At 42.9% G+C, this 12151-nt stretch overlaps 1 protein-coding gene across 2 annotated transcripts in view; it reads left to right on the top strand.

Moving 5' to 3' along the window:
* The window catches only part of COPG2 (COPI coat complex subunit gamma 2), a 22774-nt gene continuing 10623 nt past the window's right edge, over positions 1 to 12151 (top strand). For both annotated transcript variants that reach the window (XM_041470175.1, XM_041470176.1), the window contains exons 1-13: positions 1 to 119; positions 1546 to 1598; positions 2151 to 2231; positions 2513 to 2584; positions 3630 to 3709; positions 4557 to 4632; positions 5605 to 5697; positions 6227 to 6313; positions 7326 to 7483; positions 8776 to 8909; positions 9528 to 9595; positions 10082 to 10270; positions 11120 to 11215. In XM_041470175.1, the coding sequence (XP_041326109.1) occupies positions 83 to 119; positions 1546 to 1598; positions 2151 to 2231; positions 2513 to 2584; positions 3630 to 3709; positions 4557 to 4632; positions 5605 to 5697; positions 6227 to 6313; positions 7326 to 7483; positions 8776 to 8909; positions 9528 to 9595; positions 10082 to 10270; positions 11120 to 11215 (1224 nt within the window). In that variant the 5' untranslated portion in view covers positions 1 to 82. The remainder of the gene's footprint in view (positions 120 to 1545; positions 1599 to 2150; positions 2232 to 2512; positions 2585 to 3629; positions 3710 to 4556; positions 4633 to 5604; positions 5698 to 6226; positions 6314 to 7325; positions 7484 to 8775; positions 8910 to 9527; positions 9596 to 10081; positions 10271 to 11119; positions 11216 to 12151) is intronic.

The following is a 12151-nucleotide window of genomic DNA, read 5'->3' on the forward strand; positions in this document are numbered from 1 at the left end:
TGCCAGAGAGCTGGCCGGGGGCGGGGCTTCCGGCGGGGCTGCTGAGGCGGCGGCGCTCGGAGGGAGCGGGAGCGGGGCCGCCATGATCAAGAAGTTCGATAAAAAGGACGAGGAGTCCGGTACGGGGGGGCTGGCGGTGAGGAGAGCGGTGCTGGGGTGAGGAGGGGGCTGAGGTGACAGCGGGGGTGAAGGTGAGGGGGCGCTGGGGTGAGCGCGGGGTGGAGATGAGGGAGCTGAGGGCGATGCTGAGGGGTGCTGAGGTGAGGGAAATGCTGAGGTGAGGGAGATGCTGAGGGGTGCTGGGTTTTGGGGCTTTTTCCCCTATTTTTGTTAAGGTTGGGATTGAAGTCTTAGGGATGGTATTTTGTGTTCAGGTTTAGATGTTTGTTATTTTTTATTTATGTTGTAAGTTGTGAGTTTTATAGTCTTTTTTGATAAGTTATAAAATGGTTAATTATTTTTGTATAACATTTTAAAAGGCTAAATTATTTAATTAAGAAATTATTTAAATTATTTTTCCTTTTAATTTAATAACTAGTTATTTGGAGTTTGTAACGTGGACTTTTTTGTTTCATTACAAAATATTTAAACTTATGGAGAAGGGTTAGGCACTGCTGTAAAATTTTTATTTTAGTTTTTCTATATTATTATATTTTATATGCTATTATATTTACATTTATTTTTATATTTTTGTATCTAAGTTTTTTACTTAATGATATTACACACTTCTAATTAAATGATATACTTGAACTCTTAGTGTTATGAATGAATTTTGGAAGTTTTCTCTATGGTTTTAGGCTAAATGTAGGGCTCTCCTGGGGGTTAGAGTTTGTCAGCAGAGAAAATTTAAAATTCTCAGTCTCTGTGACTCCTGGGGCAGTGGGAGGTGTCCCTGGGCAGTCCCTTCCAAAGGTCTGGAAGTGAAATCCAGTTTCCCTGCAAGAGCTGATGCTGCCTTGAATTCACTGTGCTGCTCCAAATGAGCCCAGCTGGCCTTGAGTTTGTTTCATTTTCCATTTCCTTCTGCTTGGGCTGTGAGAAAGGGCAATAAATGAACTGGAAGTGAGGAATTCCTGCCTGGGAGGAGAGGATCAGGAGCAGAAGTGAGGCTCTGGGGGGTTTGTGTGGCTGAAAAGTGCTTTCAGTTCTGTTTCATGGCCTCTTTGGTGCCTGCAAGAATAAAAACAGGTGGGTTAGGAAGGTAGGAAAAGGAAATGGTTTTATGCAAAGGCCATTTATGGATTAAAAGGTATTAAAATTGGGGATATGAAAGGTATTTAATAAAAGGTATTAAAGGTATTTTAAACAGCAAACAATTTTCTTCCTCTCCTCTTTTTTTATTTTTTACCTTTATTCTTTCTATAACTGAATAAACCACTTAAGAAAGTGGATTCAAAGCTGTTGATGGCCAACATCAGTTATTCAAAGAAGAATGTCACTGTTTTCAGATGGTTTGGTAAAATTTTGGGGCTGTTCCTACATTTTCAGACCTTTGAGGTGTGTGAGAAATGAATTTCCTCAGCTGAGAGGTCTCTTTTTCCTCAGGCAGTGGCTCCAATCCTTTCCAGCATCTGGAGAAGAGTGCTGTGCTTCAGGAGGTAGGAATAATCACAGGATAATGCTGTTTAATTAATAATATTTTCCTTCAGGAAGCATTGCAGAACGGTTGTGGGGAAATGTGGATGGCTAAATTCATAGAATTAATTGAAAACCACGGAAAGTGTAAATAAATTAATTTTATCTGCAGTTAATGAGGGGTTTTTTAGGGTAATTAGGTGACACGTGGCTTCTGCCTTCCATATGGACATGTGGCACCTCAGAGGGCTCTTCCTGAAGAAAAAAATGTTTTATTTGAAGGCATTTTTGCCAGTTCCAGATGGCAAATTGAGTTATTTGTGCTTTGTTCAGATTGCTGCAAACTAAAGATGCAAGAACACATTCTCTGAGACTCCTGTTTAATACAAATAAAAATTACAAGCTGCTCTGCTGGAAACAGATTCATTTCATTTTGAACACATTCTCTGAGACTCCTGTTTAATACAAATAAAAATTACAAGCTGCTCTGCTGGAAACAGATTCATTTCATTTTGATGTTGAAAGAGAAATAATTATTTTGATCTATTCAAGCAGAATTTCTGTTTCATTTCCAGGCAAGGCTCTTCAATGAGACCCCAATAAACCCACGAAGATGCCTCCACATCCTTACCAAGATCCTGTACCTGCTGAACCAGGTAATTGCTAGGATTTCTCTCCATCCAGAATGAATTTTAATAATATTTTAGTGGGAAATATTGTATATATTTTAGTGGGAAAGAAGTTTTTCACGGGGAAAACTCCTTGGGAAACTTCCATCCCCGTGGAGGACGTTTAGAGTGGAGAGAATTGTGGATTCCCTGGGAAGGAAAGGATGGTTTCTTACAGGAGGAAGTCTCCAAGGAAAGATTCCTGGTGTGTGGGAGGGCTTTAGAAAAGGAGTTGGATAACTGCTGCTTTTCCTCTCTGCTGATTCCAGGGTGAACACTTCGGAACCACGGAAGCCACAGAAGCTTTTTTTGCCATGACCAGATTGTTTCAGTCTAATGATGTAAGGAGCTGGTGTTTTGCCTCTCCCTGCTTCTGTCTGGGCTTGCAGGAGCTGCCAAACCCTCGGAATTTGGGGTGTGGGAGGCAAGCAGTGCACAGGAGGAGCTCTGGAGGCAGCTCCTGGTTTGGAAATAAAGCATTGGATAATAACACGGGGTTGTTCTGTGGGTTGGGGGTGGAGGTGGGCTCTGAGTTAATTCCTGCTGTAAAAGTGGGGGTAATGACAAAGCCTGAGTTTACAAATCTTGGTGGTTGTTGCTTCCCCTTGCAAGTCACCATCTGCTAAATTGGAAATAGAATTCTAAAATTGCCTGCAGATCAAAAGCTGCTGTTCCTTAGAACGTGGATCAGCCTTGATCTCATTGAGGCAAGGGATGAGAACACCCTAAAAATCATAGAATGGTTTGGGAATTGAGTTTGGGAATTCAGCTTTGGGCTCAGCAGAGTGTCAAGTCCTTCTGTGATCTCTTCTGCAGACTGTGAGAACTCAGAGCAGTGTGATTCATGTGATGGGGCTCATTAATTTTAATTAAAAAGGGTTTGCTCGTTAGAGATTTGTCCAGTGAAGGTGTAGCTATTCCAAGATGTAATAAAACTGTTGGAAGTTTATTTCTCATATCCACATTTAAAAAGTAAAGGATTTTTTTAAAATATAAAGTGAATTGTTTTCAAAGACTTAATGTCAACACTCCACATGTTTCCCTTTTTTTACAATAACAAAGATATTTTCAAAGCTTTTAACTGATGATTGTGAGGCTTCTGAGTACAGATGTGCTGCATCACTTCTTTGATAATTATAATGAATTTTTGTATTAGTTCTTATCATTTTACAAAATATTGATGTCTTGCTCCTCTGACTTGTTTGATGTCAGGGAGTTTGGCTCTTTTCCAGGGGTCAAATGTAGTTCTACACTTTTAACTTTGAATTGAAAACAATGTTTTGTTTAAAAGCTTGTTTTTCTTTTGAAGTGAAATATTTATGTTCATTTATCTTTTAAAACTTCTAATTACCATGGAATTTAATCTTTTTCTTCACATTTCCACAGCAAACCCTCAGAAGAATGTGTTACCTCACAATCAAAGAGATGGCCAATATCTCTGAGGATGTCATCATTGTCACCAGCAGGTGGGACACCCTCCAGAGCCTGGGAAAAGGAGTTTTGTCCCCTCTGGAAAAGGGGCTGCAGCTCCCTGGCTTAGGTTGAGCTGCTACAGTGTTGAGGTTTTATAAGGATACAGCAGTTGTGTGATACACAGTCTGTGCCACCCTCTGAAATGTTATTTTGTTCCCACTCTGGGGAAGAATTCAGTGTATCAAATGGTTGTTACTTTGTTTTCTTGTGGTTTAGGGTGTTGGGGTTTGGTTTTGTTTATTCTTGTTTTGTCAGAGTTGAGGCTGTGACTTTGCTGTCAGAGCAATTAAAGAAAAGCAGAGCAAAGCCCAGTTCATTCTGAACTGAACTCTTAATTTTTTGAGAGTGAACTCTTAATTTTTTGACTGCAAAAATAGACATTGCAGCTATTGCAAGAGCGAAAATTGCATCTGTTGTTGGATTGCTGAACAGCTTTAGAAATATGGAAAATAAACCAAACTGAACTTTGCTCACTATTTCTAAATCTAAATTCCATGTGGAACAAGCAGCAGCACCAAGAAAGAGAATGAGCTAAACAAAGCAGGCCATGGCAAAGCAGTTCTGTTCAGTTCAGAATGAACTGGGCTTTGCTCTGCTTTTCTTTAATTGCTCTGACAGCAAAGTCACAGCCTGAACTCTGACAAAACAAGAATGAAGAAAAACCCCAACACCCTAAGCTCTGTATCTCCCCGGGCCTTGATTGATAAATCTCAAATTAAGCTGATTATGAAGAGGTTGTTCCTCAGCAGAACTAGAGCAGCTGAGTGAGGTGGATGTCACACAAGCCCTGAGAGATGGGGATGTTGAGGAAGTGCTAACAGGATGTTTTGGTGGTTGCAGCCTCACCAAAGACATGACAGGAAAGGAGGATGTCTATCGAGGCCCGGCCATCCGAGCTCTGTGCAGGATCACTGATGTGAGTACAGCCTGGGGCACTGTGGGGGAGAGGAGGTGAGTGGCTCTGAAATCCCAAAACTGCCCTCTTGCAGGGTGCATCTTACAGCAGTGGTGGAACTGCTGCTTTGTGGAGGGCTGCTCAGTGCCCTGTGCAATTTCCAGCAGCTCTGTGACACTGCAGCACTGGGAATGTGCAGCTGGAAGATTTGGAAGCTCCTTTCTGAACTGAAATTGCTCTGCTTGATGCCCTGTGCAATTTCCAAGAGAAATGTGGGGCTACAGCACTGGAATGTGCAGCTGGAAGATTTGGGAGCTCCAGTTTCTATCTGGGGTTTGATGCCCTCTGCAGTTGGAAGGAGCACTGGAAATGTTCAGCTTGGAAGGTTTGGGAGCTCCAGTTTTTGTCTGAGATTGGTCTTCTTGATGCCCAGTGCAACTTCCAGGAGCTCTGTGCCACTGGAGCACTGGGAATGTGCAGCTGGGATGTTTGGGAGCTCCAGTTTCTATCTGGGGTTGCTTTCTTGATGCCCTCTGCAGTTGGCAGGAGCACAGGGAATGTGCATCTGGAAGGTTTGCAAGCTCCAGTTTCTGTGTAGGATTGCTCTGCTTGCTGTCCTGTGCCATTTCCAGGAGCTCTGCAGTTGGCAGGAGCACTGGGAATGTGCAGCTGGAATGTTTGGGAGCTCCAGTTTCTGATCTGGGATTGCTCCACTCAATGCCCTGTGCCATTTCCAAGAGAAATGTGGGTCTGGAGCCCTGGGAATGTGCAGCTGGAAGGTTTAGAAGCTCCAGTTTCTGATCTGGGATTGCTCTGCTGGTGACTTTGTCACTGACCCTTCAGGACCAGGCAGCTCAAACCCACGTCTACCTTGCAGAGTCACCTCAAGATTATTGCTGAGGTCCTTTAAATGTGGATTTTTGCCTTCTGCTGCTTTTATGCTCCTCCTCCAAAGCATCCCCACTTCCCTTTTTCCTGTTTTCCCCTTGCCAGGGTACCATGCTCCAAGCCATTGAGAGGTACATGAAACAGGCCATTGTGGACAAGGTCCCTGGCGTGTCCAGCTCTGCACTGGTGTCTTCCTTGGTAAGCAAAGCAGAACATTTTTGTACATCTGGTGTTTTGTCAGGCTGGGAAGCTGAGTCTGCTCTGTCTGTGTTGGTTTTTTCTCTGAGATGTTTCTTCATCTCACTGGAAAATAAGAAAAAAACAGTTTTCTTTCTCTCTTCCAATTCCTTTCTTAACATTTGAGTACATCAGTCATAATAATTTGTAGTGCAGCCTAGTGCCAAATGCTCAGATTTCTGCAGTCAGTGTAAAACATGAATTTATCTGGGGAGGGGCCATGAAATCACCTGCTGAAGCTGCAATTCAGGATTATTTCTGCTAATAGACACCAGGAGGGCAAGATGAAGGAATGCACTCTGATTTCCTCTCCCTTTTTGAGGAGAAAAGGCTGGGAAAGATCTCATGAGTGAATATTTTTATTAATGGAAGTGGAGCATGATAATTTAAGACTGAGATGGAGGGAAATCCACAGTTTATAGGGGTGTAGGATAAAGAGTGGCTGTGAAACAGCAGTGAGCTTGTCTCCAATCTCAATTCTTTTTTGCAGCACATGATGAAGATCAGCTATGACGTGGTCAAAAGGTGGATCAATGAAGCTCAGGAAGCAGCTTCCAGTGACAACATCATGGTACAGGTGTGTTTGAGGATGGCTGTCCCTAAAAATGCTGGGGGGGGCTTAGTGACATTGTGGGAGCTCTTAAGAAAACTTTAAAAAAAAAATCTTGTTTTTCTTTAGTCTTTTAAAAGCAAGGATTGTGACTTTTGGGAAACAACTTGACAGTTTCAAAAAACTAATGAAATTTTCCATGAGATTGCTAATTAAGAGCTGGCTCTGGAGTTCTCTTCCCTTTTTCCTCCTAAATTTTTGGGAGCTGGAATGCTGCTGCCTGTCCCACAATGGTTCTTGCAGAAGGGATTTGAATCTGAGTGCTCAGAAAATGGGAAATTATCTCACTGCCTCCCAATGAGCATCTCTTGGCCTTCAGAAAATTTACCAGATGCAAAAGATGAACTCAAATATCAGCAAGGTCTCCACAAGAGCAAAATTTTTGCACAGATATTCCAGGCATCTGTGGAAATGGAATTATTCTGTGTGTTCAGAATATGGAATTATTCTGTCTGTTGCAGACTCATGATCAGAAAAATTCTGTAAAATCAGTTTTGTTCTTGCCCATTTAGCAGCTTCATTAAGCCTTGCAATAAATTAGTTTTATGGGATGAAAAAAAATCCCAAAATAACTTGGCAAGGAACTGGAAATGTCCTTTTGTTCTTCCATCAAAAAGACCTCAAGGATTTTTGTGAGGTCAGCTGTCTCTTCAAGGCCTTGGGATGTCCTGGATGTGGAGTTGATTAGAAATGCAGGAATTACTGTGCAAAGCTAAAACCTTTGAAGTTATGAGATTTAATGGGGGAAAAAAAGGCAATAAATTAACTTTGTGGCTCTTTGGATCTTCAGGAATAGTTGAGAGTGAACAGAAAGGGCAAGGAAACGTTGCAGATCTTTGCAACTTGTCAGGAAGCTCAGCTCAGTTGAGGTTAGAAGGTATTTCTGCCAGGAAAGGGCAATAATTACCCCTCTTTTGATGTTTTAATGTGGATTTTCCAGCTGTACTCAGTGCCTGCCCCTCTGTTTCCCATCCCACAGTATCATGCTTTGGGGCTGCTCTATCACCTTAGGAAAAGCGACCGCCTGGCTGTCTCCAAGATGCTGAATAAATTCACCAAATCTGGCCTGAAATCCCAGTTTGCCTACTGCATGCTGATCAGGATTGCCAGCAAACTCCTCAAGGAGTCTGAAGAGGGGTAAGTAAGAGGCAGGATTTAAATCACAGAAATTAATTAGGGTTTGGAAACAGTGGTGTTTTTTTAGTGTTTGTGGAAATGTCCGCAGAGACTGAACTGTAGTGCTGGGATAATGCAGGAACTCAATCTTGGAGGGGTTTTCCAGTCTAAAATCCTGGGATTTGTTTTGTTTCTAGCCATAAAAGTCTTGCACCTGATCTTAAAGGGACTTTCCCATCCTAAAATCCTGGGATTGTTGTGTTTGTAGCCATGAAAGTCTTGGATTTAAAGGGGTTTCTCCAGCCTAAAAGGTCCTGGGATTGTTGTGTTTATGGCCATGAAGGTCTTAGACTTGATCTTAATTGGTTTTTCCAGCCTAAAAGATCTTGGGATTGTTGGATTTGTAGCCATTAGAGTCTTGGACTCAATCTTAAATGGGCTTTTCCATCCTGAAACCCTGGGATTGTTGTGTTTGTAGCCACAAAAGTATTGGATTCAAAGGGGTTTTCCAGCTTAAAATATCCTGGGATTGTTGTGTTTGTAGCCATGAAAGCCTTGGACTCAATCTTAAGGACTTTTTCCAGCCTAAAATCCTGGGATTCTTCTTTTGTAGCCATGAAAGCCTTGGACTCGATCTTAAAGGGATTTTTCCAACCTAAAAGGTCCTGGGATTGTTATGTCTGTAGGCATGAAAGCCTTGGACTTGGTATCAAATGGTTTCCCAGCCTAAAACCCTGGGATTTTTGTGTTTGTAGCCCTAAAGTCTTGGACTCAATCTTAAGTGGGTTTTCTCAACCTAAAAGGTCCTGGGATTGTTGTGTTTGTAGCCATGGAAGCCTTGGGCTTGATCTTAAAGGGTTTTTCCAGCTAAAAGATCCTGGGATTGTTGTGTTTGTAGCCATAAAGGCTTGTACTCACATCCAAAGGGATTTTTCCAACCTGAAAGATCTTGGAATTGTTGTGTTTGTAGCAATGAAAGTCTTGGACTCAAAGGGATTTTCCCATCCTAAAATCCTGGGATTGTTGTGTTTGTAGCCATAAAGGCTTGTACTCACATCTAAAGGGATTTTTCCAACATAAAATATCCTAGGATTGTTGTGTTTGTAGCCACAAAAGTATTGGATTCAAAGGGGTTTTCCAACATAAAATATCCTGGGATTGTTCTGTTTGTGGCCATGAAAGTCTTGGACTCAATCTTAAAGGGATTTTCCCATCCTAAACCCTGGGATTGTTGTGTTTGTAGCCATGAAAGTCTTGGACTCAATCTTAAAGGGATTTTCCCATCCTAAACCCTGGGATTGTTGTGTTTGTAGCCATGAAAGTCCCCTGTTTGACTTCATCGAGAGCTGCCTGAGGAACAAGCACGAGATGGTGATTTATGAGGCTGCCTCTGCCATCATCCACCTGCCAAACTGCACTGCCAGGGAGCTGGCACCTGCTGTGTCAGGTTGGTCACAGCCCTTGGTACCCCTGAAACAGCTGAAATAAAGAAATTTAGGGAAAATCCAGCAGAATTATAATTCCCAAACCTGATTTTTTGGTAATGTGTGTTTAAAGTCCTTTAATCCCAAGTTAAAGGGCTTTTGGATGAGATCCCTTTTCCATCGAGAGGTTTAGTTAAATGGCATTAGAGGTGGCACGGGGTGATGCTTGTCTTTATCCAGCTGCAGGAATTTGGGATGGGAGGGAATCATGGAATGGTTTGGGTTGGAAGGGACCTTAAAGATCACCCAGTGCCATGGCAGGGACACCTTCCACTGTCCCAGTGTGCTCCAAGCCTTGTCCAACCTGGCCTTGGGCATTTCCTGGGATGGAACAACCACAGATCCTTTGGGAAATCTCTCCTCCAGCTGGAATTTCGAGACAACCAAGCCACCCCCTGTTACTGGCAGTGGAATAAAAACCAGGAATTTATTTCTGACCTGTGTGATAAATTATGCATGGAGCTGCATGGATATTTAGCAGTGTGTACCTGGGGATATATTAGACTTTCTACTCTATTCCCTTTCTTTGAAAGAGGCCATATCTTTGTTTTTTGGTTGTTTTGTTTTGTTTTCTTTCCCAGTGTTGCAGCTTTTCTGCAGTTCTCCCAAACCTGTCCTGCGCTACGCAGCCGTGCGGACCCTCAATAAAGTGAGTGTTCAAAACCTCCAAACAAGCTTCATTCTCTGAGATCAGAGGCAGCCACAGTGCCTAATGATGTGTGTGTCACCTCAAGCAGAGCAGCTGCCCTTGGGATGACTTTATTTGGAATTATTCCATGCTGGAGAATTGGCTTTTCCATGCCAGATCTCCTGGTGGGACAGAAATCTTTCCTGAATTCAGGCTGTGTTTGCTCATTTTGGGACCACGGGGATAGAACAAGCTGTAGTTTGATAATCTGTGAGCTTTCAGCTGGAATCCTGAATATTTAATGTTACAAATCCACTTGAAGGAAATATTCTGATTTCAGAGCTGCACAACACAACAGCAAAAATTTGGGACTCAAACCCACAAGCTGTAACTTAAAACCCATTTAAAACACTGCAACCAAAACCCCCTGAACTCTGCTTGCATCCAATGCTCTGAACTACAGGATGCTACATCCCCCACATAATTCTGGAATTGCATTCCTTGCAGGTGGCCATGAAACATCCATCTGCAGTCACTGCCTGCAACCTGGACCTGGAGAACCTCATCACAGACTCCAACAGGAGCATCGCCACGCTGGCCATCACCACGCTGCTCAAGACCGGCAGCGAGAGCAGCGTGGACAGGCTCATGAAACAGATCTCCTCCTTCGTGTCAGAAATCTCAGATGAGTTTAAGGTGTGCCATTGGAGGCCTCTGCTCTTTCCAGCTGCAGGTTTTTCTCCCATTCTTGTTTTTGTTTTTCTTTAATGAAGCTTTTCCTGTTTGTCAGTACTTCGGTGGTTTAGTCTGGCAGGGCAAAATTCAGAATTTTCTTTCCAGCTTAATTATCCATGTGTGCCTTCCTCCCACCACTCCAAGAAAGGAAAAATATAATTTGGTGGATTCCTGGCTCCTTTGCAATATCCTGCAAATCTTGTACTTCCTTCTGGTTGTTTTAGAGAGAAGGAAGGATTTCAAATGAGTTTTATATCACATCAGTCTTGATGCATAGCTAGGAAACTGTTAATTATGAATTTCTACCTAAAGATTTGTAGTGACTAAACTGGTAAGAAATTGGTGCATAGTTAGGAAACTGTGTTAATTATGAATTTCTACCTAACTAGTAAGTTTTATAGTGACTGAACTGGTAAGAAACTGGTTCGGGATGGTTCAGTTGTACCTGTTACACCATGAGGAGCCCAGCTCTGCAAAATCAGTCTGCTTCAAGTGGTCTTAAGTCCTTGTTTTTATGAGAAAAATAAGTTTGAAATTGCAAAGAGTTTTAATGACAGAACATGAGAAGTTAAAATTGGATAAGGAAGGACTTTGAATTAACACATTTCATCCTAAATTTCATTTTTTTAGCAGAGCCAGGCCTTGCACGCCCTGGCACAAAGTTATTCCACGCTGACCCTGAGAATCCATCACCTGATTTTTATCCTTGTACATGGATTTAGTCACTCAGGGTGACAACCTGAGATAAAAGCCTGTGTTTTTCCTGGGAAATGAGCACATGACCCACGTGTGTCCTTCTGTGTCCTGCAGGTTGTGGTCGTGCAGGCCATCAGTGCCCTGTGCCAGAAGTACCCTCGGAAGCACAGTGTGATGATGACCTTCCTCTCCAACATGCTCAGGGATGATGTACGTGTGACACTTGCTCTGGGGAGGGATTTTGGCAGATTTGGACCTGCTTGCTGATGGGAAGGGTCTCTTCTGTCAGTGGGTGCACAGGGAGATGGGGCTGAGAGATTGCAGCTCCTGGTGGGACAGACCTGTGTGAAAAGCTTGGGATTGGTGATGCCTTGGAGTGGCTCCCTAGAGCAGAGGCTAGACAGGATTAAGAGAGTAAAGTGGGTTTTTATTAAAGGCCTTCAGTAGGTACACCTGGTGCCTTGAGAGGCTGCCTAGAGCAGAGGCTGAGTTAAAGCAATAAAATATGGATTTATTAATGGTCTTCCAAGGATACACCTTGGGCAGTGCAAGAGCCCAGCCAGGGCTACGCCCAAGATGGACTCCTGGTCATGAGTCTTCACACTTTTATAAGTTTTGATCCATGTCCATATTGGGGTTCATTGTCCAATTCCAGCTCCAGGTTATGCAGTCCCATCCTCCCAGATTGCTCTCCTCAGTTCATTGTTGTTTGCACTTTTTGGGCCTGAAGCTGCCCAAAAACCAAGGGGCTGGAAAAGGATTGCTTTGTCTGACTGAGCTGTGAGGAGAACTTAGTTACACACCAATGCAGTGCAGAATCTGGAAAATATGAAATATGAAACTTAAGGCATCCCTCCTTGGGCAGTCAGAAGCCTCCAAAGGGCTGCACCCAGGATGGGTGATGGTCACAGGTTTTTCAGACAATTATAAGTTTGGTCCATTTACATATCAGGGGTTAATCCTCCAATTACAGCTTCAGGTAATGAAGTCATATTCCCTCACTTTGCAATAAAAGTCACTTTTATTTATACTTTTCAGGGTCTGAGGCTGTAAGGTGTCCTTGAGTTTCAGGCCTTGAGGGATTGTTTTGTCTGACCAAAATGTGAGCACAGTAACTACTACTGTATATGGAGTTCAGAGTTATAC

The sequence above is a fragment of the Pyrgilauda ruficollis genome, unplaced genomic scaffold (genome assembly GCF_017590135.1).
Source record: "Pyrgilauda ruficollis isolate IOZ18807 unplaced genomic scaffold, ASM1759013v1 scaffold241, whole genome shotgun sequence".
NCBI lineage: Eukaryota > Metazoa > Chordata > Aves > Passeriformes > Passeridae > Pyrgilauda > Pyrgilauda ruficollis.